This window comes from Protopterus annectens, chromosome 7.part1 (assembly GCF_019279795.1).
Source record: "Protopterus annectens isolate FY-2018-M chromosome 7.part1, PAN1.0, whole genome shotgun sequence".
NCBI classification, from domain to species: domain Eukaryota; kingdom Metazoa; phylum Chordata; order Ceratodontiformes; family Protopteridae; genus Protopterus; species Protopterus annectens.
Window position 1 is genome coordinate 195,999,517 of NC_056740.1, and position 27,335 is coordinate 196,026,851.

General features: G+C 41.4%; 1 protein-coding gene across 3 annotated transcripts in view; it reads right to left on the reverse strand.

Moving 5' to 3' along the window:
- Positions 1-27,335, reverse strand: part of THUMPD3 (THUMP domain containing 3) — a 688,598-nt gene that overhangs the window by 83,942 nt on the left and 577,321 nt on the right. For all 3 annotated transcript variants that reach the window (XM_044078641.1, XM_044078640.1, XM_044078642.1), the window contains exon 9: positions 24,414-24,537. In XM_044078641.1, coding sequence (XP_043934576.1) covers positions 24,414-24,537 — 124 coding nt within the window. The remainder of the gene's footprint in view (positions 1-24,413; positions 24,538-27,335) is intronic.

Below are 27,335 nucleotides of genomic sequence, written 5' to 3' on the forward strand. Positions count from 1 at the left end.
TACAATAAGTAAAATAAATGTCTATATAAATGAATCTAAGATAATAAATGTAAACAATATTAACCAAGTATCAATAATAATTCACATCAAAGGTAAATGAATGTAAAAAAAAATCCAGAAATCACAACAAACATTTCACATACACATTTACTTACAGAATTCCGCTAACTATAAAGTATATAATTTCTTTCAATATCACTCTCTAAATAACAATTAAGAAGGAAGGAAAAGCAAGCTGGAAAATGAAGAAAGTTTGAAGAAAGCCACAAGCTGCCATTTTCAAGCCTCCCAATCATAATTGCAAATAAGAGACAAATGGATTAAAAAATAAGTTATGTACTCACCATAACGTTTCATCGGAGTAGTTGTACTTCGTTTGTCTTCAACCTGTGGGTTACGGATCCGAGCTGCCAACTTTTGCTAGCATCTGCTCCCGAGCTCCAAACTCCTCCCCTTACCCATAATACACCTCCACTGCCTTTCATCCCCAGATCGAGTTTGCTGAACCTTATACTGATAACCCGACCTAAAAATTTACTTGTGACCTATACTGCAGCCCGTAGGCTGATCATATGCCAAGGTCCAGGGTAAGGAGGGAAGGACGGCTGAAGACAAACGAAGTACAACTACTCAGATGGAACGTTATGGTGAGTACATAACTTCTTTATCTGAAGTAGTTTTACTTCATTTGGTCTTCAACCTGTGGGAGAGAGTCCCCAGTTACTACACTCCTAGGAGGCCCTTGTGGAAGGATATTCCGGAGCACCACAGAACCAAAGGATGCTCTCCTTCTGGAAGTCAAATCCAATTTGTAGTGAGAAATAACCATATGAGATGAGGACAAAGTAGCTGCAGAACAAATATCATCCAAAGACACTCTAGACCAAAAAGCCGCAGAAGTAGCCATGGACCTAGTGGAATGAGCTTTCACCTGACCTGGAGGAGACATGCCTCTGTCTTTATAGACCTGAACGATGCATGAGGAGATCCATCTAGCAACAGTGACCTTGGAGACAGGTTTTCCCAAAAAGGGTTTATAGAAAGATACAAACAATTGATCAGACTTAAGGAAATGTTTTCGCCTGTGTAAATAGAACCGTAACTGTCTATGAACATCCAACAGATGAAGTCTGTAATCCATCTTGTTAGTAAAACTGGGAAAAAACACAGGCAAATTGATAGTCTGACTGACACTGACTGGTGATGCCACCTTAGGAAGAAAGGATGGCTTGGTTCGAAGGGAAACCCCATCTTTGTGAAAAATCATATAAGGAACTTTGATGGACAAGGCCTGTAATTCTGAATCCCTTTTGGCAGAGGTAATAGCCACCAGAAAAGCTGTTTTCCAAGATACAAATTTTAGATCTGCAATTGTGACAGGCTCGAAAGGCAAAGCGACCAAAGCTTGAAGAACCATAGTAAGGTCCCATGGGGGAACAGGATCGTTGACAGGGGGACGTAACAAAAAGGTGCCTTTAATAAAGGTTTTACACAGTCTGGAAGAGGCTAAGGAGGCAGAATTCTCGCCCACATGAAAATGATTGATGGCAGCCAATTTAACCTTAACAGTAGAAGAACTAGCTCCGTGTTGAAAAATATCAGCTAGAAAATCAAGAATGTCGGAAATAGTAGCCATGAAAGGGTCTAAACTTTTTTGAAAGGCCCAAAAGGAAAACAGTTTCCACTTGCTACAATAAACTTTCCTGGTCAAAGACTTATGAGCAGCCACCAGAATAGATCTAACAGAGGAGGACAGTCCAGGAGTCCTAGCAATCACGGGAACTGGAGCAGCCAAGCTGTGAGCTTCAGACTGTCCAGATTCAGATGAGGTACCCCCGAAGGGTGTGAAATCAGATCCTGAAAGGGATCTAGGATCCAAGGTGGAGCCAGAAGGTGAGACCATAGGAAGGGAAACCATGCCTGACGAGGCCAGAACGGGGCAATGAAAATCACTTTGCTTCCCAGTCGACGAGCTTTCTGTAGAAACCTCGGAATTAGAGGTACTGGTGGATAAGCATACAGAAGATCAGGAGGACAAGCATGAACTAGAGAGTCTCTGGGGTACTCCCCCGGCAGGGGGTTCAGAGTGAAAAACTCGCTGCACTTCGCGTTGAAGGAGATGTGAAGATATCGCAGCAAGGTTGACCCCATTCGCTGAAGATCTGAACCGCTACTGCCAGATTCGGAGACCACTCGTAAGGCATCACAATGGTCCGGCGTAGCCTGTCTGCTAAGATGTTGGACCATCCCAGAATTTGCATTGCGATGAGAAAGCAACTGGTGGAGATTGCCCATTCCCACTCTCTCATGGTCTCGCGACAAAGGGGGTAAGATCTCGTCCCTCCCTGTTTGTTGATATACCAGACCACTGACATGTTGTCTGACTGAACTGCAATAGTTCCCAGAGGAGGAAAGGCATGAAGGGCCTGCAACGCTAGAAGGACCGCCCTTATTTCTAGGACATTTATATGCAAGTTGGTCTCTATGGGGGACCACAGGCCTTGGACTGTCCTGCCCAAACAATGCCCTCCCCACCCAAGTTGGGAGGCATCCGTGGTCACTGTGGCTTGGGCTGGAACAAAGGGTCGCCCCTCCAAAATGTCCATACAGCACATCTACCATATGAGGGACGACCGACAGACTCGACTGAGTTGAACTGGATGTGCCAAAGGCAGATTCAACAGGGACCACTGTATCGCTAAAGTCCACTGTAGAATTCTCATGTGTAACCGAGCACAGGGGAGAAGATTTATGGTCACCGCCATTGAGCCTAAGGCCCTCAACACCGATTCCGCCATTGAGAGATGAGAATGGTAAATCAGGGAGACAAGCATCCTCAGGATTTGAACTCTCTCCAAGGTCAGGAAGATTTTATACTGAAGAGTATCTATCCTGGCACCAATTTAGTCTATCACCTGGACAGGATCTAGGAAAGATTTGGATGCACTGATTGTGATCCCCAAACACAGTGCAAGAGTCAGGAAATAATCCCTGGTTTGGGAGAGTAGACGCCTGGTGGGAGCAGTGAGGAGCCAATCATCCAGGTACGGAAACACCTGAATCTCCCCCTGAAGCCTAAGGTGAGCCGCTACCACCGCCATCACTTTGGTAAACCTCCTTGGGGCTGTGGTGAGACCAAAGGGTAGGGCTTGAATTTGGTAATGATCGACTCCCAGCCGGAAGTGGAGGAACCTCCTAGAGCTTCTGTGCATTTTTATGTGATAGTAAGCATCCTGAAGGTCTAACAAGCACATCCAGTTACTTTCTTGCAGGTACGGCATGATGGACTGTAATGTGAACATCCAGAACTTCTCTGTGGAAACTGACAGGGTCAGGGTCGAGAGGTCCAGAATGAGCCTTAAGTCTCGTTTTCTTTGGCACCAAAAAGAAGGTGGAGTAGAAGCCCGATCTTGACTGATCTGGGGGGAAGGTTTCGATGGCTCGTTTTTCTAGCAGCTTGGAAATTTCCTGTGCTGCTGCCTCCCTTTGCATGGGTGGTACGTCTGGGAGGTGTCTGAGATTTGGGGAAACCCACGAAGGTGATAGAGTACCCTCTGGATATGGTCTGAAGCACCCAATGGTCTGATGTTATGGACTCCCATACAGTTAGGTGCAAGGACAATCATCCCCCGACTGCCTCCAGAGTAGTGCAGTCGGGCAACCCCTCAGGGTTGCTGCCCGGGTCTGCCCGAGAACAGTTCTCGAGACCCAAAATTATTTAGACCCTGTCTGCCTCTAGGCCGGCATCCATCCTGTCCCCCTCTGTCTCTGGGGGGAAGAAGAGCCCTGAGTGTCCTGGGAAAACGAGACTTCCAAAACCACATCTTCTTTTGCCCTCTGTGGTTCCGGGAAAAGGACCTTTGAGGGTTCGAAAAGCAGACCCTGATGGCAGACAGCCTCTTCCCATCCTTCTCATTCTGGGCTAGTGTCTCTTTGACAGTCTTACCAAAGAGAGTAGAGCCGTCATAACGGGCACTGGTGAAGGACATCTTGAAGGGTTCTTAAAAATCACAAAACCTGAGCCAGGCGTTGCACCTCATGGACATGCCGGACCCAGCCGCCCTAGCCACTCCCTCAGTAGCATGCAAAAGCAGTCGCATGGACATATTAGAGACTGCTTTTAAAGTGGCCATCCTCACGGAGAACGAAGCCTTGTCCTCTTGCGACATGGACTTGGAGGGAGACTCCTCCAGCTCCTTTACCAGGTTGCTTTGGAGTCTGGTGACATGGGCCAGGTAGTTCAGCACCCTAATTGAAAAGGTAGCTGAAGCATAAACTCGCTTCCCTAGGCAGTCCATCATCTGCGACTCTCGGTCAGGAAGATGAACCAGGAACTCTCCGGAGCAAGTTCCTTCTTCGTGGCTGCTGCTACCACCATAGCATCTACAGAGTACCCCTTGTTCCATGCTGGTCTGTCTGTGGGGAGGGGGCTTAAAATCTTGTCAGGTCTTTTCGAGATAGGTTCCATGGTGTCCGATTCCTTCCATGCCCATGGGGTGACCAGATCCACCAAAGGATCCGTGGGAGGGGACACCCAGGAAGTAGATGGGTCTGTGCCAAAAACCTCCAGGAACACGGACTCATCAGAAGAAGGTTTGGGGGCAGGCCAACCTCCCTGTTGGCATAGGATTCCATGATGTCTCCAAAGGAGACATCCTTGGGAGGTGACCTAGGGGAACCTTCCCCATCATCCAAGTCCGTGTCCTCGGTGTGGGACCTGTGGGAGTCCCAAGTGCCTCCCTCCTCTTGCACGTATGCTAGCGAGGTGGCTCTCCGGAGGGACCTCACAAGCCACTTGTTCCTCAGGGGGAACCATCTGGGGCTTCTCGAACATGGACTGTCCCTCAGGTAAAACAATGGGGACCGTAGACAGAGCCAAGGGGGTCTGGGTGGAGTCCAAGAGGGCAGTCAGGGGTCTCGATCCAGCGGAGAGTACCCTTTCTACCACGTAGAATGCCAAAGGAGAGTGAACCTCCTGAGAAACCAATAAGAAGGCCGGTTTTCCTGGGTCCGACGAGAGAATCGGAGCAGGGCCTGAAGTGGATGGAGCTCTGAGGGAGGGAACCTGGCATGACAAAGGCGGAGCCGTTGAAAAAGTTTCCACTCCCTCGGATCTGACACCCAAGCTCCAGCTCCGAGAACAGCTCGGATCAGAGCTGGTTGGATCCAAAACGCTCCAGGCAGCTGTTGGCATCGAGGAAGCAGGTACCGTCGGTGCCGACTCCCTCACCAAAGCCACCTTCAGATCTGAATACTCCGAACCCGAAGGTCGGATCAGAGAAGGAGATATAGGCTGGAAAAAGGGAAGCAAGCTCTCCCCACCAGAGGGAGGGGGGCTGACAAGACCCCCATCTGGATCTGAATACGGATAAACTTCATCATTTTATCCAGATCAGTGTCAGACAAGGACCAGGTGGACCACGATGAGGCCACGGACTCCGACCTGGCAGGTTGGGGCACTGAGGCCCAAGAAGCTGAACGTGTCTCCTCCGGCTCTGGGGAGAACATCGGAGATCGAAGCTGAGGGGAGTCACAGATCCGTGGTGTTTTTGCAGGGGAAGCAAGGTCTGGACACCTCCTTCACTTTTCCCTCGCCTTTGACTCTCTCTCCCTCTCTCTACCCCTTTTCTGCCCGCTGCCACAGGCTTCAGTACAGGAGGTTGAGTCCCAGCCTGGGAGGGAGGAGAAGCCAGGGGAACACAGGAAGGAGAGGCGGCCACAACAGCTGCTGTGACCGAAGCCGAGATGAGGAAACTGACTCTGAAGAGGGAAGAAGGCCTTTAAGTGCCAACTTGACTTTCCTATCTTTAATGGCACGGGGGTTGAAGCCCACACATATACTGCAGTCCACACAGAGATGGGCTATGTCCAAGCACAAAACACACAGTGTGTGGCTATCTGCAGGGGATAATTTATGACCACAATCAGTGCAACGCTTGAAAACAAGCTTTTCAGCCATATTGTCAGTAGAAGGAGAACTCAAAAAAAAATTGTTCCTTTCTTACTGGCACACACACTCGCATGAAAACAAGCTTTAGCCATATTGTCAGTAAAAGAGAACTCAAGAAAAAAAATTGTTCCTTTCTTACTGGCACACAAACATGCACACACACAGTCGTATACAGAAAACACTGAAGGGGGAGGAGTAGCAAAAATCCACACAGCAATACAAAAACTACTCTAACTACTCAAACAGTACAACTCAACGCACCAAGCGAGGGGAGGAGAAAGGGGAACCTAAACTAACAATACCTAGCAATTTGTTTAGAAAAAAGAAACTCAAAAAGTTTTCACCCACTTGACAAAGTTGGAGCTCAAGAGATCACGATGCAGAGATTTCGCGACAAATGAGATCTGGGGATGGAAGGCAGTTGAGGTGCATTATGGGTAAAGAGAGGAGTTTTGAGCTCGGAGCAGATGCTAGCAAAAGTTGCCGACTCGGATCCAAGACAGATCCGTTACCCACAGGTTGAAGACCAAATGAAGTAAAACTACTTCAGATCAATACCTAACAATTTGTTTAGAAAAAGAAACGCAAAAGGTTTTCACACACTTGACAAAGTTGGAGCTCAAGAGATCACGATGCAGAGCAATTTGCAGCAAACGAAATCTGGGGATGGAAGGCAGTGGAGATGTATTATGGGTAAGGCGGGGGGGGGGGAGTTTGGAGCTCAGAGCAGATGCTAGCAAAAGTTGCCGGCTCGGATCCAATATGGATCCATAACCCACAGGTTGAAGACCAAATGAAGTAAAACTACTTCAGATCAAATGTTAAAAAAGTTAGCAAAAACAAACTACACAGAGCCATAGCTGACTTATCTACCACCAGGTACCAACCTGCAATCTGGCACTCCAAGCCAGCCAGCACCCCCTCCCCCCAGCTCTATAACTGAAGAGCAAAAGGGAGAAAAGGGGGACTTCGTTTTCTTTTCTTTTCAACTGAAGCAAGCTGAATGCAAACAGCTGGCTCCAGCTTACTGCACAGAAAGTGCTGAAGCAATTGTTTGTACCCGCATTTCTGAATGCAGAAACTGCACTTCTTGATTTTGCCCCTTACAACTTTTTCTGAGGATGATTGCATCCATCGTCCCATCCCTCCTAAACTTTTGAAACTACAGAAAAACAATATTACAAAATTAATAAACTTTTAAAAATTACAGATGTAATAAATACAGCTGCAGAATCATCCATCCACTTAGGTAGGAGCTGACAGCAAACTTCTGGTACTCCCCTAAGCATATTTACATGTGAATTTGCAACATTAGAATACAACGAGGAAAACACAGCATTAGCCAATACTTAAGAGTTGTTCTTAAGAATGCCAAATGCTAAACTATTTTTAGTACTAAATTCAAACAAGGGTTTCTTGTAAAGTTAAAAGTAAGCTCTAAACTGTGTGCCTTTAACACAGTGTTAGGAAGATACAGATTCCTTATACTTCTGTTTGGTATTTATCAGCACCAGTGCCATTCCAAACAGCTGATACTCATGCAGATGAAACCTTGAGAAATATTGAAAACATAACTGATGTATCTTTTTTAATTTCTCCAAGTCTTTTGGGCTTCTAATACCATGACAGGAATGGACCCATTCCTAAGTCAAAGTATGATGAAAGTTCATAAAAATTAGTATTATTTCAATCATTGATGTTAGCCAGAAGTGCTCTTCGCAGCACCCACAGTGTGCCCGGTAATGATTGCTTCTGCAGTTTGTATGGAGTTACATGTATTGGTAACATATCCAAGTATGACTGTAAATTCTTTTGATAAGACCCGTTGCTCCTACTACTACTGGAACTGCCTGGGTATCTTTCTTCCACATTGCCCTATTTTCTGCCTGCAAATCCTGGTATTTTACAACTTTCTTTGTCTCTCTCTATGTAAAACACTGGAGTCACTTAGGTTCATAGGGTCATACTAGGCTATCTGCCCTAGGGAATTTATAAGCCTAGCCAGAGTGTGTTTGGCTTTCGCAACCCATTTTAAATTAATTTTGCTATGCCCTTTTTCGAGTTTAGTATACTGTGCCTCTGTCTAACAGTGACACAGAAGTGATACCCGGGGTAAACCTACGATCTCCCATCCACTCATCAAGATTCCTCTTGAAGAGAGTCAATGAGGGACTCTGCCTAACCTGGACTGGGATTTTATTCCAGAGTGAAGGGAGCATCTGGGTTATGAATCTGTCCCTCCAGCATGTCCTATTTATTTCAGTGCTGAGGTTCAAGTCTCGAGGCGTAGCTCGATGGGATTTGGATTTTCTGAGGTGCAGCATGTCCATTAATTCCGGGTTGGACATGGCTTTATATGTCAGGCACAGATCGCCTCTGAGCAGGCAGTATGCGCCACTGAGTAGAGCTGGAGTTTCTTTAACCGGGCAGCATATGGCATCTGTTTGAGCCCTTTGATCCTCTTGGTGAGGTACTTTTGGGGTCTTTGCAGTTGCTGCAGGTGTCTGGTAAGGCACATCCCAAAAGGGGCATTTACTCAATTATGGGCCTGATGAGGGATGAGTAAAGAGGCACGATGACCTTCCCTGATTTAGATGAGAATCCCTTCATGATTAGGTGAGCTATATAAAATGTTTTTCTAACCACTTTGGCCACGTGGTTGTCAAATTAGAGATTGCTATCAACTTGGGTCCCCAGATCCCTAATTACTTCTTCTGTACTTAATGGATTACCACCTATGTGGTAATTTGTGGGCACTTTGTTTTTGCCAAAGGGGATGACTATACACTTTTTGGCGTTTAGCTTGAGGCCATGGCTCTGGCACCAGTTGTCTGTTTCTATGAGACCCTTTTGGAGGATGCTTGTGTCGGCTGGAGTGTCGATTATGGTGCCCAGTTTGCAGTCATCTGCAAACTTGGTCAGCCACAGTCCTTCCGTGTTGGCCTGTACCTCCGAGAAATATATACCGAACAAGAGAGGTCCCAGGACTGAGTCTTGTGGTACGCCACTTGTAACTGGTTTGGAGTCTGACATGGCTCCAGCAATTCTAACCATGTGGGTTCTGTCCTTGAGCCAGTTTGCAACCCATCTAGTGACACAGGGGTTTATATTTAAGCTGGTGAGCTCATCTATAATGCCCGAGTGGGGTATTGTATCGAAGGCTTTTGCGAGGTCCAGGTAGGCTGTGTGGATCACCTTCCCCTCGCCAATGGCCTTGGTGACTGTCAACCAGGTTTAAGAGGCAGCATCTGCCCTTAACAAAGCCGAACTGGGTAGGTTCCAGTGTCTGTAGGTCCCCAATATCTTTATTTATGAGGTCCATGATGATCCTATCCATAGCTTTGCAGACCAAGCTAGTCAGGCTTATGGAGCGATAGTTTCCAGGATCCGTTGAGGCACCACCTTTGTGGAGAGGGACCACTGTTGCTGTACGCCACTCTTTGGGTACATATCCTGTAGTAAGGCTGAGATTGAACAGTAGTTTTATGTTTGGGTTTAGCTCTTCTTGGAGTACATGTAGGACGCAGCCCGGGACACCATCTGTTCCTATTGATGCTGTGTTTTTTGCTTTGGAGAGGGCAGCTCTTACCTGAGCATCTGAGATGTCAGGGGGGCAGCACTCTGCTGGGATAGATATTTGCCCTTTTGGTGAGGGGAGTTTGCTGAACCTGTCAGCTAGGATGTTGGCAATGTCTGTGGGTTCGTGTATTTTTGTCATTTTGGACTAATTCTGAGCATATCTGGGAATTCCCACCCAGGTTCCTAACATAACTAAAGAAAGCCTTGTGATTATCCTTAGTGTCCTGTGCAATTTTTCTCTCGAAGCTGGCCTTAGACGATTTTATGAGTGCGCGTAGTTTTTTGTTAATACTGATCAGAGATGCCTTCCCTTTTTGGGATTTTGCTCTATCATGTAGTAGCTTCCTCCTTCTATTGTATAGTTTGTTTATGGTTGGGGTCCACCAGACAGGACGTCTGCCTTTGGAGGATTGGGACTTGGTTTTATTTGGGATTGCATGATCCTTGCATTCCTGAAGGTGTTCTTAGAATGCGTTTATAAAGGATTCTGCGGTCTGGGCCGAATTTTCCACAGGCCCGGGGGCTTTGAAGGATTCCACCTTGGTTTTGAGGAGTGTGAAATTTGCATTAGAGAAGTTTTTCACTGTGGTTTTCAGGGCAGGGGCTGGAGTCGGGATGTGAATATCCAGTGAGATTAGTTTATGGTCTGATCTTACTAATGAGGGATACACTTCTGGTCTGGAGCATAGAGTCCCCATGTTGGTGATGATCAGGTCCAGTATGTTTTTCCCTCTTGTAGGAGTGGTAACAAGTTGTTCCATAGCATTTGAGTTTATAAATTCTAGGAACCTTTGTGCTAGGGTGTTGGAGCTAGAGTAATGCTCCCAGTCTATGTTTAGGTAGTTGAAGTCGCCCAATATAATGGTGTTTGGAGAGACCTTCATATTTTAGTGTTCTCATGAAGGCCGAGTGGGGTTCCTGGGTTTGGGAGGGTGGTCTGTAGCAGGCTATAAACTGGAAGGCAGTTTTACCCACTGTTAGTTGCACATGGATGGTCTCTGATGCTTCGTGCTGTGCCACCAACCTGGAGGTGTGGGTATGTTTGACGAATATTGATACTCCCCCTCCTTTTGTGGTTCGGTCAAAGTTTTGGGGCCGAAAAGCATGGTATGAGGTATTACCTGGTAGTGCTGGGGTGCTCTCGGGAGCCTTGAACCAGGTTTCTGTTACTGCACAGATATCGATGTTCTCCATGCTAAGGAGAGTTTCGAGTGCGTGCATCTTGAGGTTTAGACTTCTGGCATTGAGTAGCATTACTCTTAGTTTCTTATCCCTCGTGATACCTATGGAGGTGGGTTTGTCTTTTGAGACTTGCATACAAAAAGGTACTATGGGGGTAGCAGGAGCCTTTGCCAATATCCGAAAGCCCAGGGGTGACAGGTGCAAGCCGTCCCTAGCGAAGCATCGTGGCTTGTCGAGCATGTCATCCCAGGCTGACAGGCATTGGATCCCCTTTGAATGACACCAATACTTAAGCCAATTGTTGAAATTGATCATCTTGTCTTCATATTGTGGCATAATTCTTGGTGAGGGTAAGATGCTACTCAAGGTCAGGGTCATACCGGCCTGGGCTACATGGTCAGAGAGCTCCTCTATGTCTCTTTTCATGTAGTCCAGGGAGGTACGTCTCAGGTCATTCATACCAGCATGGACAATGACTGAGTCATATTTGTACTTGCCTTGGAGTGACCTGAGTGTTTGTGTTATGTGGCGGATCCTAGCGCCTGACAGGCAGCTCACCGTGACCTTCTCCTTGTTCAGCCTGGTGAGCGGGACATCAGTGTGCCGGACAATAGAGTCACCTATTACAAGTGTATCAGGTGTGTTGTTTAGCCTTAAGGGCTGTGACTGTTCGGCACACTGGCTTTGTGAGCTATGTGTTGCACGTGTTTTGTTTTGGGGTAGCGGTTGCTTGGGTGTCTGCTTTGGAGGTCTCTGCTGCTTAGGCAGATTTTTATTTAGAGCCTCCGAGTATGTTTTTGTGTGTTTATGTGTTTGGTTTGCTGTCGTGGTAGGTCTATGTGAGACTGGAATTGTAGTGAGTGTGGTTTCCTTCTCCTCCTGACTGGTTTCGCCAGTACTGAGTTGAGAGAGCTTAGCCTCCAGTATGGCTATATGGTTGCATCTCTCACATGTGTTGGAATTTGTTGGGAGGAGGAGAGGGTTGTCTGTGTACATGAGGCAGTTGTAACATTGCCTCAAGATTCCCAGATTCACCAGCTGGACCAGAGAGGAGATTGACAACTGACATATGGACATGCTAGAATAGTATTGGGAATTCCTTTATAATTGAAAAAAAGGGCTAATGGGGAACAAGGTACTCAAGGGGAGTTTGTGAGGGTGTAGTGCTTTTAATTTTTTAGTGATGACTTATATAATTGCTTTAGTGAGCAAGTGCCAGGTAACTTAAATGCAATGTGTTACAGGTAACTTAAATGCAAAAACAACAAACAGTAACTTTCTTTCAAGTGAAACAAGGAAATAAGTACAGTAAGCAATGCAGATATCACTAGGGATCCACAGAAGCACTGAAAAGCTGCGTTTTAGGTGGAATTAGCGTTTCACGGAAATAAGCAAACAAACAACAAGCATACAAACAAAGCTAGATTCAGCAGGCCTGGATCTAGTCTATGCTACAGCAAACAAGGTGTACCAATTTCAGTAAGAAACGGTTCAAATATGCAGGCACTATAAGCCTTTAACCAGAAATTCCCAGCTCAGAAGGGCAGAGTCCAGCATCTCCTCCCACAAGAGTGCAGACCACGAACCTTCTTAATGTAAAATAACTGGCCTGAAGCCCAAGTGCTTAAACCAGAACTAATACACTTTTAGAACAACAGACACTGAGCCCTCAACTTGGTGTAGCAATTTCAATAATCAAAGCTACTTTTGTCTTCTTTTCATGGATTACTATATCTGGTTTTATTGCATCTATTTTATGAACTGTTGGTAAAGGATGATCCCATGTGATATAAACTATAATTTTCTATTATGCTTGGTGTCTCATATTTCTAGTACTTGACAGCTACTTAAATATTATAATATTCAATATTATAATGTTTGCACAATCTCCAATACAACAGCCTTGCCACATTATAATGCCTTTCAGTATACAGTCCTTATGCCATTAGAATATCACAACCAGCAACAAGACGTGTATATGCTTCCAATTCTGTTTTACAAAACCTGCATTTGTCTGCTTCTTCCACATGTTAAACATACATGTAATCCACTATCTTGGGCCAACAATATTAACCTTTCATCTTTTGTTTAAATTCACCTCCCCTTAACCATTCCTGTGTTCGATCCTGTTCAATGAGGTTACAAGAGTTTTTTTTTTATACTTGCAACTATATTTATGCATTTTCCACATTTCTTGCCTTCCCATCAAATCCTTCACCTTATATTACTTCTTTTGTATTTTAGCACGTTCAGGTGCTACCTGATTTTTACCTGCTTCTGGTTTGATTTCTATTCCTGCTTGACTCCATGTGCTTCTGCTAAACTAAGCAGGGAAGTCATCTTAGACTTAGTCTCCTCGTGTTTTGTTACTTTCACTATGTTTGGGTCTTGTGAGGTCAGCAGATATGTATGCATTCCCACTAGTGCAGATCTACACATGTAATCAGTTTTGAGGAGGCCCATACCTCCTTCAGAACGGGGAATATATAGTCTTGGTATGCATTGATTTTTATAAATCATTTGATGAGCATGAAGCATCCTTCGTGTTCTTCTGTCCAAACTATCCAACACCTTTTGAGGCCAATCAATCACTCCAAAACTCTAAGTTAGGAAAGGAAGAGCAAATTGGTTTATAGCTCAGACTTTGTTCCTGGATGTCAATGCTGTTTTAGTATTAATTTAAGTCTTCTCAATACTCCTTACTTTTATTCACATTTGTTCATGTTTTATTGATCCTTCAATTCCCAAATATTATACACTCTCTCTTGTTCAAGTTCTTTTATATTACATTCCTGTCCCTAAACTGATGTTTTCCTGGTGCTTTCCTGCTTTAAAGGCTGCTTTTGCACATTTGTCAATACCAAATGACATTCTTTTATCATTTGAAAACTTAACCATTTACAGTTGTATTTTCAGTTCCTCATCTGATGAGCAACACAATTTTAAATCATCTATAAAAAGAAATTGAGAAGTTTTTACACTTTGTTGTTCTGTGGGTGCAAATTATAGCCATGACCTAATCTGTTGAGTAGACAGCTTAATGTGTTAAAGGCAAAACAAAAGAGCAGTGGTGACAGAGTCACCCTGGAATATCCCCCTTTGAATATTTATCCCTGAAATAATAATTTGTCCTTTATCATGGCTTAACTACAGAGATGTCTGCCACTGTTTCATGGTCGCTGTAATGTAATTGATCAGTGTAGTGTGTAACTTGTACATTTTTAAGCAGTCTTTTATCCATGAAATGTGGGATACTGTAACATTTTTTTTTGTAGTCTGTCCATGACACAGTAAGATTCTTTCCTTTTTTACAGTTCTCCATTATGACTTTAACATCAAATGATCATTTGTTCCATATGACTTTATTACCATTTTGTTCTACTACCATGATTGAGTCTTCTTCTAAATGACTATAAATTCTGTCAGCATCAATTCCAGTGTACAGTTTATATGTCGGGAAGCAAGTTATTGGTCTAGTTCCCAGGACAGTTTGCAGGTTCAGTCTTAAGCAGGAGTATTGTTTTTCCTGTTAGCCAGGCTGGTGTCTGCTTGGGGTGCGCATATAAATAGTTCTTACTCATGGCTAAATCTTCATGTAACAATGGTAATACTTTTAATCAGATGTTAGCTACTGCATCTGGGCCTGGGGTTTTCCAATTAGGAGATTTTCTTAACTTTGTTTCAATCTGTCGAGCAGTTAGTTCATCCCACTGCATATCCTGTACATCTGAACTTCTTATTCATTTCTTCTCTCCATTTAGCATTTTTGTCATGTTCCACAGGGTCTTTACAGATATTTCTCCACTGGTTTTGCCTTAATTAGGGGATCCATTGATCTAGCCCACTGTGATGCTTTCCTGGTTAGATCTTCTACACCAAATCCTTCATTTTGCAGGTAATCCATAACCTCAGCTTTATTTCTTTAACTTCTCCATTACTAATCCTCTTTTTCTCTGTTTTCTTATTTTTTGTATTGTACAATTTTTCATATCTGGATGCCTTTGCCTATATTTCTCTGCAAATATCTTTGGTGCTGCTCTTTTTATATTGATTAGTTTAGCTTTTTCTTTTGCATAAATTACACCATATTAAATCTTGTCTTCTTTCCCATGTCCATACTTCTTCTGCAGATGTCTCCTGATCCTCCTGTTTCTCCTTACATTGGGGACTTGTTGTTCCATCATACTGTGATATAACATGTGTTAAACTTTCTACACTAAATCCTTCACTTTGCAAGTATTCCAGAACTTCAACTTCTACTTTTTTAACTTTTACTTTACTAATACTGTGTTCTATGTTCCCTCTTTGTGATCTTATTTTTTTACTGTGAAATTTTCCATGTCTGGCTGCCTTTGCCTGTATTGATTTTCGGATATCTTTGGGGCTGCCTTTATTGTGTTGATTAATTTGGATTTCTCCTTTGCATAAATATTGCACAATATCAGATCTCTCCCTTTCCTATGTCCATATTTCTTTTTTATATCTTTCAAGAAAAAGTCTCTAGATTTTGTTCTTTATATTTTCACACTTTTTCAGTTGCTTCCTTTTCCAAATGGAACAAGGTTTCTTGGTCTATATGATGTTTCTCTTAAATTTGTTGTATTAATGAACAGAAATTTTTATTTGAAGCTTCTGGCAGTTTTTCTTGTGGAAGTATTTTTCTTTCCTATAATTTATCTTTAGTTTTTTTGTCTATCTTCTGTTTGGAAATTCTGGGCTTCTTGCAAAATAACAACACTTAATTTATTTCTTATCCTCAATAGTCTACGCTATCATCTTTATGGCTCTTTTTTTTGTGATTTTTGTGGACTGCTACTTCCTTCTACAATGGGGGGGTGGGGGGGCTATCCTCCCTCTGGGCCTGGCCTAGCCCCACTGTAGGAATGTTTCCATGTCTTGAGGATTCTACACTGTCATTTTTTCCAGTTCTGGCACCAGTGCGCCTACCAGGATTGGGCACTTTTTTATCTTGGGTCTTGGGCACCCTGCTATCTTTTTTTATTTTTTAACTTACTTCTGTCCATGATATACGATATATAAAACGCAGTCTATACATCAGTACCGTCTTGGTGAGATTTTTTTTTTTTTTATAAACAAAAGACGTCCACCTCATGAAGATACTCACCAAGACTTGAGGATAAATTCAGATCCAGCAATACTACTCTCCTTTGTTGATTTATCATCTCTCCATTTGGACCACTACTTTTTTTTTTTTTAATTTCTCCAAGTCTTTTGGGTTTGTAATACCATGACGGGAATGGACCCTATTCCTAAGTCAAAGTACAATTAAAGTTCATGAAATTAGCATTGTTTTAGTCTTTGATATCAGCCAGTAGTGCACCTCACAGCACCCGCAATGTGCCAAGTAATGACTCCTTCTTCAGTTCATACAGGGTTACATGTATTGGTAACATATCTAAATATGACTGTAAATTCATTTTTATAAGCCCAGTTGCTCCTACTACTATTGGAACTGTCTGGGTATCTTTCTTCCATATTGCTGTCATTTCTGCCTGCAGATCCTGATATTTTATGACTTTGTGTCTCTCTGTATGCAAGACACTGTAGTCACTGGGTGAGGCAATTTCAATGATCAATGCTACTCTTGTCTTCTTTTCTTGGACCGCTACATCCAGTTTTCTAGCATCTATCTTTTGAACTGTTGGTAATGGATGATTGCAAGTAATGTAGACTTCTTCATTTTCTATGATGCTTTGTGGCTCATGTTTCCAATGTTTTTCAGCCACTTCAATACCATAATGTTTGCACAATCCCCAGTGCAACAGTCTCGCCACATTATTATGCCTTTCAGTATACAGTCCTTCTGCCATTAGTATGTCAAAACCAGCAACGAGGTGTGCAACTGTTTCCAATTCGGTTTTACAAAACCTACATTTGTCTGTTTCTCCCACATGTTCAATGGACTTTATAAACCAACATATATGCAGCCCACTATCTTGGGCCGCCAATATTAAGCTTTCATCTCTTGGTTTGAATTTGCCTCTCCTTAACCATTCCTGTGATCATTCCTGATCAACATGAGGTTCTTCTAGAAGTTTTCTATACCTACAACTATATGTATGCTTTTTCCACATTTCTTGCCTTCTCATCTGATCCTTCACCTTATATTCTTTCTTTTGTTTTTTGGCACATTCAGTTGCTGCCTGACTTTTATCTACTTCTGGTTTGATTTCCATTCCTGCTTGACGCTGATAAGCTTCTGCTAGATTAAGCAGAGAAGTCATCTTAGATTTATTTTCCTCATGTTTCAAAACTTTTACTAAGTTTTGGTCTTGCGGCGTCAGCAGGTATGTGTGGAGTCCCAGGACTGCAGATCTATACATATAATCAATTTCAAGGAGGCCCATCCCTCCTTCAGAATGGGAAATATACAATATTGGTATGCAATGATTTTTATAAATCATTTGGTGAGTATGAAGCATCCTTCTTATTTTCTTATCTAATCTATCCAACATGTTTTGGAGCCAGTCAATCACTCCAAAACTGTAAGTTAGGACAGGAAGAGCAAAGTGGTTTATAGCTTGGATTTTATTCCTAGATATCAGTGCTGTTTTCAGAATTAAAGTCTTCTGAAGTATTCCTTACTAAGTTTTATTTGCATTTGTTCGTTTTATTGTTGATCCTTCATCAATTCCCAAGTATTTATACACTCCTTCTTGCTCAAGTTCTTTTATATCAAATTCTTGTCCCAAACTGATGTTTTCCTGGCGTTGCAGTTTTCCTGCTTTAAAGATTGCTTTTGCACATTTATCAAGACCAAATAACATTCTTACATCATCTGAAAAAGTTTTGACAACTTGCAGATGTACTTTCAGTTCCTCCTCTGATGAGCTATACAGTTTTAAATCATCAACAAAGAGAATGTGAGAAGTCTTTACACTATATTGTTTTCTAGGAGCCAGATTATAGCCATGGCCTAAGCTGTTGAGTAAACAGCTTAATGGATTAAGGGCAAGGTAGTATAGTAACGGTGACAGTCACCCTGGAATATCCCCCCTTTGAATTTTTATCCCTGGGATAACAATTTGTCCTTTATCATGACTTAATTGCAGAGTGGTCTGCCACTATTTCATGGTCACTGTAATGTAGTCGATCAGTGTGGGGTGCATCTTATACATTTGTAAGCACTCTTTTACCCATGAATGAGGGATACTATCAAATGCTTTTTTGTAGTCAATCCATGCCATACTTAAGATTCTTCCCCTTCTTACAGTTCTCCACTATGACTTTAACAACAAATGATCCTTTTTTCCATACAACTTTCTTTTATTGCCCTTTTGTTCTACTGCCATAATTGAGTTTTCTTCTAAATGACTATAAACTCTGTTGGCATCAGTTCCCATGTATAGTTTTATACATCGTCGGAAGGCAAGTTATCGGGCTATAATTTTTGGGGTAGCTTGCAGGTTCACTCTTAAGAAGGAGCATTGCTTTTCCTGTTGTTATCCAGGTTGGTATCTGTTCTGGGTGTGCATATAAATAGTTCTTACTTATGGCTAAATCTTCGTGCGAAGATGTTAATACTTCTAACCAGAAGTTAGGTATTGCATCTGGGCCTGGGGTTTTCCAAATAGAGGCTTTTCTTAACTTCGTTTCAATCTCTCTAGCTGTTACTTCATCTCATTTCATATCCTGTACCTTTAAACTTCTTATTCTTTCTTTTACTTCTCCTATCCATTTAGCATCTTTGTTATGTTCCACAGGATCTTCATTGATACTTCTCCAAAATGTATCTATTTCTTATTTTTTGGCGGTCTTTCTATTCCTTTTATCTTATTTCTCAGTTCTCTATAAAACCTTTTTGGTTCCTCAATACATTGCTTATTTTGCACTTTTCCTTTATATTTATCTTCATATCTTCTAAGTTTTTCCACCTGTGCTGAAATTTTTAGTTTATTTGCAATAGTGCATGATAGATCCTGGTCTGTTCTAATACTGCGCATTGCTTTTATAACATATTTCTTAATATTTTTGTTGATCTGTTCCCTCTTCTATAGTCTTCTAACAGTGACACTTCTTGTCTTAACTGCTTTATAATTTTCTCTGTTTGATATTTCCATGATGGTATTCGATTTCTCCCCTTCCTTTCCCTCACTACCCTGTGTTCTTGTGTTAGAACTTTAGCAGTTAGTAATTTAGCTGCACAGTAACATATTGTGTTTACTTCTGTTATATCACATGGATCTCTATAACAGTCCTAATTACTGTGTTCATTTGTTTTATCAGACTTCTGACTTTCTGGGTTTTATTAACCTTCTGCAGTCTATTTCTTTCATTGATCTTGATATATCTGTCCATGTCTATTAAATCAAGCAATTCTCTTAGCTCATTTTCTTCCAAACTGACGGCACATCCCTTGTTTTCCAATTCTTGTGGGCATTCTATAAAAGGTTCTATAGCATCTTCCTGTAACACAGTCTCATCAATTTCATCCTGTGCCATCCGTTGCTCTATCATATGGGAAACTCACTGGCCTATCGCTCCTCAACACTGACTGCATCACAGTTTCCTGTTCCTTCCCTTGCTGTCTAGTTTCAAGTAAACATTTATAGTGGTTTCCTGTGGAAGGCTCCAAATTATCTTCATATGGCACCTGACCAATTGTTTCTTGTTCCACTGGTTTCACCTTAATTTGGATATCCATTACTCTTATCCTGTTGTGGTGCTTTCTGAATTAGATTTTCTACACCAAATCCTTCACTTTGCAGGTACTCCATAACCTTAGCTTCTATTTTTTAACTTCTCCATTACTAATCTCCTTTTCTAATTTTCGTTTTGTCTTTTTATTTTTTGTATTGTACAGTTTTCCATGTCCAGATTCCTTTGTCTGTATTTTTCTTCAAATATCTTTGGTGCTGCTGTTTTAGTATTGGTTAGTTTTGCTTTCTCCTTTGCATAAATATTACACCATATTAAATCTCTTTTCTTTCCCATGTCCATATTTCGTCTTCAAATGTTTCCTGATCTTCCTGTTTCTCCCTACTTTGGGGACTCACTCCATCCTGATGTGATGTAACCTGTGTTAGACGTTCTACATCAAATCCTTCACTTCGCAGGCACTCCACAACTTTAACATCTATTTTTTTTACTTCTAATTTACTGATCTTCTTTTCTACGTTCCATCTTTGTGATATTTTTTTTTATTGTGAAATTTTCTATATCCGGATGCCTTTGCCTGAATTTCTATTCAAATATCTTTGGGGCTGCCTTCTTTACATTGATTAATTTGGCTTTCTCCTTTGCATAAATATTGCACCATATCAAATCTCTCTTTCTTCCCATGTCCATATTTCTTTTTTTTATACTTTTCAAATATCTCTTGGTCTTGTGTTTATATTTTTGCACTTCCTCAGATGCTTATCAGACCCCTACTAGTGTGAGGTTGGGAATGTAAATAAAGACCAATACAGATAGTGACCAGAATAATTTCAAGCTGTTAGCAAGTGTAAAAAACCAAACAAACCCGAAATACACAGAGCATATTCTAATGTTAGAGGGTTTGAAATCAGCTGCAGAAAAATATCCAAGCAGTTGGACAAAGGCCAAGGCCAGAAAGCAAGCAAGTACTGCAGAAGCTTCCAGGAACAAAATTTGCATCCAATAGATCTGAATTGTTTACACCTCTAACAGTGCTGTTCGAACAAGCTGTAGCTTGAGAAAGGACTTATGAAAAGAAACTTTTGAAATGTGCAAGAAATTAGTTACATATCTTCCAGTGTCATGATACAAGCCAGTTGTGCTCTAGTTGGTGCCATTTAGCGGCTCTATATTTGCTGATCCAGTTCATTGTCACATGAAATAAAATGTCATGATATATACTGTTTAGAGTATTGATTTGTAAATTCTCTCCATTAACAGTGCTTTGCTTATATGTACTGTCTACAAAATCAGCTAACTTACCTGTCCTTAGATAGCACCCCCCTCAAAACTACCTGTATTCTTTCCTCTAGCCATGTTGCTAAGCACATGCCTTGACGACTTCCCTCTGCATTTTTCAATGAAGTCATGTCGCTTTGAGGCGTATCCATCTGTACTGAGTTCATGGATTTATTTTGTGCTCTACATAGCATGCAAGGCATGTCTCAAAAAGGTCCGATGACTAGCACACCTACCTGTAACTGCGGTGGTGGTGCTGCGGTAGCGTTGTCACCTCACAGTAAGATGTTGTCCTGTTCGATTCTCAGCTGGAGCTTCTTCTGTGTGGAGACATGTGTGAATGGGTGTACCTTCGTTGAAGGTTGTGCGTCAGGGCCGGCAACTCGGCACATAAAAATCTACTGCCAATCATTAGAGGACCGAAGTTCCGCTGTGGCGACCCCTAACTGGGAAAAGCCGAAAGACACAACATATTAGAAGACCGAAGACGCATTCTTTTGAACTTAAAAGGCTGAAAATGCAAAATATCGAAGTGGCTCTTAAGCAAATTCTTTCCCTGGGAAAGAATTTGCTTGGCCACTTCAGTACTTTGCTGTTTTCAGCACTGTAGTGCAGTATCGGAGTTGGTATATTTAAGTAGGGGGTGTGGGGGGGGGCGTGCAGCCCCCCACTTAATGTAATGTTTGAAATGATTTTTTTTTGTTGGAACAGCGTTTTCCCAAGGAAATAAAATCGCTGTTCTGATACTTCGACACTGTAAGCTTTCGCTTACATAGGGTCAATTAATCACTGTTCGCTTTTTTAAGCGTTCAGTGATTTAATATAAATCCCATTTAGCACAGCAAAGGTGCTGTCATCTTACATGAAAATGGATCACTTAACTTGTGAGTCTGCAACATTTACAGAAGACATGCCAGATAAAAAAGGACTGTCAGCAATGTATATGGATGGCAAAACAGTTCATTTGGAAAAAGAAAACAAACAATTGAAAAGGATATTTAAAAGTCTTTCTACAAGGAACCTCTGAAACTGCAGTGGATACTGTTTATCTATGAGCTGAAGCTTATATATAAATGAAATATGGAAGTGCACATGCTGGGAAGTGCATGTTTACCAAGCAGGCATAAAGGACTTGCAGAACAACTTAAGCGTCTTTGGATAATGCTGGCTGTGACAGACATGGAACCATACTGGATCAGTCCACTACCCAAATCAACAAATAAATAACATTTGTAAATGACAAAATAACTACACAGATATACTGATACTGATTTTAGAATTGAAACTACTAAAACATGTTTACAAATAAATGTTAGCCAGAACAATATTATATAAAGTAAAAGAAATAGTAAAAGAAAATTCAAGTTATGCACTTACCATAACAATAGATCTTTTTGATCCTTATCCAAGTGGTGGTGCTGTGGTAGCGTTGTCGCCTCACAGTTAGACGTTGCCTGTTCGATTCTCAGTTAGAGCGTCTTCTGTGTAGCGACATGCGTGAATGGGCGTTCCTTCGTTGAAGGTTGTGCGTTAGGCCTGGCAAGCCAGTACGTAAAAAATCTACTGCCAATCATTAGCGGACCGGAGTTCCGCTGTGGCGACCCATAACCGGGAAAAAGCCGAAAGACACAAACATCCACACAATGTAATCACTGGACTGATAATTTCATTTTTCTTGGCGACTTTTTGAATCTCCTGCAAGTTTGAGCTCTTCCCCCTTTGCCATCAAGAACTGGGGCTCTGAATCTCTCAAGATCAAGTTTGGCCACAGGAAACGACTTACTAGTACTATGAGGAATCCTAAGATTACTAAAACTAACTATGTATACTTATCGATAGATGTCTGCCTCCCTAGTTTGAACGACCTCTGGACTATCCTTCAGATCCATGCGAAAATGACAATTTGGCGGACAGGAAGGTAGGCATTTGTATAAGAGTACAGGCAATAATGAAGAAAGATTTACCATTATGCTAAGTACATAACTTTCATATCATGCTTGATCCTATCAATACAATGTTATCATTTGACTAATTCCCCAGCACACTGACTTGGGTAGCATCATAAAAGAATACTCATGCAAAATGACAATCCTAACAGAGGCTTACGATGCTGATAGCTCATCCAGCTTTTAATGCACAACAAGTGTATCAAAGCAGTTCCATGTAGCTGTTGCACAAAAATCATCCACAGTTAAATTCTGGAGATAAGTCAATAAGGTAGCTAGTGATCTCGTGGGATGGGTTATAGGTTTCATCTGTAACAATCTTTTGCTGACTCTGGCTTTGGGTACTCTAAAGTATCTCTACCTTCTGAGACAAAGGACTGGCCTAGAGCTGCTCTGGAGCATCTTCAAGTGATTGGTCTGAAACACTGGCACTTATGGTAGAGCCTTGCATTGTGGTTTTCTTCCAGACAACTACGGTAATGTTAGGGCTGATCTTTGTTTGTGATCAGGTAGTCATTCAAACACTGACTGCCTATATTTCTTATCCACTGAATAAATGAATATTACCTTAATGAATGTAAGCATTGTGATCTTAACTGTAACTACAGAAAAAAGATAACTTGTATGCGCACAAGGACCAAACCTGCTCTCCTTGCTTGCAAGTGATGTCACATCATGTAACTGAAAACACATAATATGAAGACAAAAAAAAACTCAAAACAGGAACTACAAGCAGAGAAAATCACAGAAAACAATCCAATGCAGAGAGTTCCTGACAGACTTCCAACTAGGGAAAAAACTGTATAGCTCTGAAACAATTACACTGGCTTGAGCTACCAAACCTTCTATCACTTACTAACTTGTGACCTGCCCTAAATAACAGAGTTATAACGTTCTTTCTCCTCACTCTTTTTTTTATCCTTGCTTCTTATTTTCTTAATTTCATCTCTTCTCCCCTACCTCCTTGCATCTGTGATTTTCTTAGCTACTACTGGAGATTTTTCAGCAATTTTTGCATGCATTTATATCTGCATTAACTTTGTACCTATATTGTTTTACTTGCTGTTTGCATTTTATATGTAAATTACTGTCAGATTACTCTTTTTATATTTCTGTAATGTAAACTGTACTTCTGGAGCTTTTCTCCCCAGGCAGCCATGAAAACGGGCTTGCACCCAGTCAGACTATCCCAGTAAACAAATGTAAAATAAATAAATAAAAAATTCTACTAAGAAAACCAAGACGACAGAGGCTGAAACAAACACGTCTATGGATTTGTGGAAAAAGTAGTTTATCTTCATATTGAAGGTCTAAGCAATGGGTGCAAAGCTTGATTTTATGACAGCAATTCAGAAAACATAAATCAAGAATGCAGCTCTGAAATGGTCTACCTCTGACCCACTCTTGTGTTTTTAGATGAAGACAAATATATAAAAAAAGAAAAAAATGCTTTTAAAGCAAATGACTTCCTTACAATGGAAACAATGTTTCATGAAAAGAATAAAAAAATGACAAAGGGTGAGGACCACCACTTTTTAAACTGTACAGCAAAAGTACCTTCTAAAGGTAGTGGTTATGTACTGCGAAAGAGAAAAACTTAAGGTGGAGGAGCGTTACACTGAGAATATTAAATTTATGATTAACCTGGTGAAGAAAACATCTCAATTTAATAACATGAATATTAAACAATTCTTGACTCCTGCTAACACAGATGATTCTGGCTTTTAGGAGTTAAAGGCAAATAAAAATCCCTGCAACAAAATTTTAAATGACTGGTTATCCTAAAATTCCATTATAGTACAATCTATAGTGAAGTGTTTTTTTTTTTTTTTTTTGTAAGTTATTTCGATGACTTCTACCTTAATAAAACATTTCTTGTCTTGAGTCAGTAGAACAGCCCTTCCACTGCCAGGTCTACAAATACGTCCCATTTCCTTCAGACATGTTGGATAGAGGTCCCAGTTAGTCTTCCGTGATCCCATCCTGCAGTTAAAGGACATAACAGTGATATGGATCTTATTAATATAGTCTATGCTACTTTGCACAATATTTGAAATGTTCTTTTTAAGTTTTTACTTTGTCATACACTTTAAATGTTGAAGTGGCTTGGGGCATTTTCTACACATTTTCCCTATAAAATTTCTACAGTGGTGTTTAAAACTAAACAAATGTGCATATTCTGTTCGTTTTATACCCCCGGTGTGCAATAAAAAGTAATACTCAACCTAGGACCCATCAAAAAAGGTCTTCAAACATAAGGTGATGAATTTACCACTAAACAAACAAAGACAAAATACACAATTTCAATTAGCATTCAAGTCACAGATAATAAAAAGTAGTTCTATATCTATGTAAGCAAAAAAGACAAAAAAATTATCAGACAAGTGATCAATTTAACTTCAAAAGTTACATTACTCCAAAGCAAAACAATTCAATAGCATTCTGCATTTCTATACTGAAAATAGCCTCACTAACAGTTCTACATTAGTACATGAAATTATGAAAGAAAGGACAGTTCTACATTAATACATTAAATTATGAAAGAAAGAAGGAAGAAAGTCCTTCAAGAAAACGTTTAAGAGATCTGCTGTTAAAAAGGCATTATGTTAGGAGTATGTCAGTTAGTGCTGCTGCTGCCTTACAATGCTTTAACCATTAATCTGATGTTGTTCATCTTCTTTCCATTCATCACTGATGGGTTCAGTTCTGAGCTCTTGGAACCGAGTTGGCCATTTTACCAAGCTCGCACCAGTCAAAAAAAAACTCTTGAGCTATGTTTCTACCAAGAATGCCCTTCTCTGTGTTACCTCAGATCTCGTTTGCCGCTTAGCCGTAAAGCCGAGTTTCAGCCGAGCTCTCAGCTAAGTGGAACTTGTGAAGACTGGTAGAGAAGGATGAGGGCTACCAGCCTAGCCAGATAGAATTTTATACATAATTCTATCATTTGTAAATATGAATGTTGAACTTAAAACAATGTGGCAACATTGCCATCTGCTGTAAAGAAAGCCAAGTCAAGCATTTCTTGTTGGTCCTTTGAAATTAAAATATTTCATCACTGCCTTTCATGTTTACAAGTTGGCGCCAGTCCGGCTAGATGAAGGCTTCCTGCCTATTGTTTTAAGGCTAAAGTTAATGACCAGAATTTACATGTGGAATGTCCTTTATTGCTCTAAGTGTAAAAGAATGTAAATGCAGTTTCTGTCAGCCTGGGAACACCAGTAACGTGTAAAAGATGATGTAATGTTTTAGAAGAACTGCAGTTTCAATTTAAACAGTGAGAACCAGAGATCATGAAGCATTTCTGTCTTGATATCAAACTCATCAGTACTGCCTTATGCTCTCTCTGTGTAAGTAAATGATTTTAGAAGTGTGTTTTCTTGTAGCAATAGCTAGGAATTAGAAAGTTTAGACGAAGTGTTTTTCTGTGACGTCAGAACTGTACTACTGATTTATTTTAAGTATTTCTGTGTGATCACTGAACTCTTTTGAAAAAGTATTGTCTTGTGGTTTTAATTATTTAATATTAAATATTTTAAAACCTTTTAACTGTGGCTGGTTTATGTAGAGATAAGTTAAGCCCTAGAGTACATGGCATATTTATAGAGTTTATTGTACAAAGCCACTCTAATAAACCTTGACTGATTAGTCACACTTACAAATTGGATAATAATATTGCACAGTAATAATTGGACACCCTTTCAAGGGCCTTTGGGTGGCTGATAATAGCTGGGTGGTGGCAGTAATTACTACCGTATAGTCTAGATAAAGGGGGTACAGCTGGAGAACCTGTGCCAGAGTGTCTGTGTGGTTGTATAAACTTATCTCAAAGTGTGTGTGTGTCAGCTACTTGGGCAGGGACACGAAGCACTGGTTGGACAGAGAGGCTGCTGGAGATTTTAGCTTGCCCAGCTAGGGTGAGATCTGGGCCCTATAGCTGTGCCAGTGAGGAGTCTTATTGGGGACCTGGGGAGCAAGGGAGTGACCGGCCCCGGACTGACTGTGATCTCTGTGTGCTCTTAAGGGAAATTGCACTTTACTGTGTGTATTTGTTATCCTTTCCTCATCTATGAGATCTGGTGTTAATGATGAGGATTGAGGCTCCTTGATTGCTGGGCCAGGGCACGGGCGTCATATATTAATTGGTGTCAGTGGTTGGGATAGCCTCACATTTGTGTCTGGCAGTGGTGAGATATCCAAATCACATACTAACTAGTTGGCAAAAACTAACTGGCGTGTAGTGGTGTGGGGAGAGTGAATCCTGTAGCTTGTGTACAGTGAGCATTGAAGGTGTTTTGTACTCTAAATCAGCCATGCAGTGAATACTCAAGAGTTCAGATCACAATTGTTTTTTTCTTTTTTTAGCTTAGTTAGTCAGGGTGAGCAGGCAGCATGTCAGCAGAGGAGTATGGAAAGCTGACAAGGAGCCAGCTGGCAGAGATGTGCCAGGCTAGGGAACTGGTGCATGGAAACCTGACTAAGGCAGACCTGATTGCAGCCTTGATTAAAGCTGCATCAGAAAAAACAACCAGGAGGACAATCAGACTGGCAGTGGAAATATAATTCCCTCGGAGAATGGACAGCTCAACCTTTCTGCAGTGGACTTAAAAATCCAGCTGGAGCTAAAGAGACTTGAGTTGGAGGCCAGGTGTTTGGAAGTAGAAGCAGCTGAGAGACTGAGGCGTCTACAGGCTGAGGAGAATGAGAAACTGTTACGTCTGGAAGCTGAGGAAAAGAAAAGACAGAGGCAGCATGAGAAGGAGATGCTGACTCTTTGCCGGAGT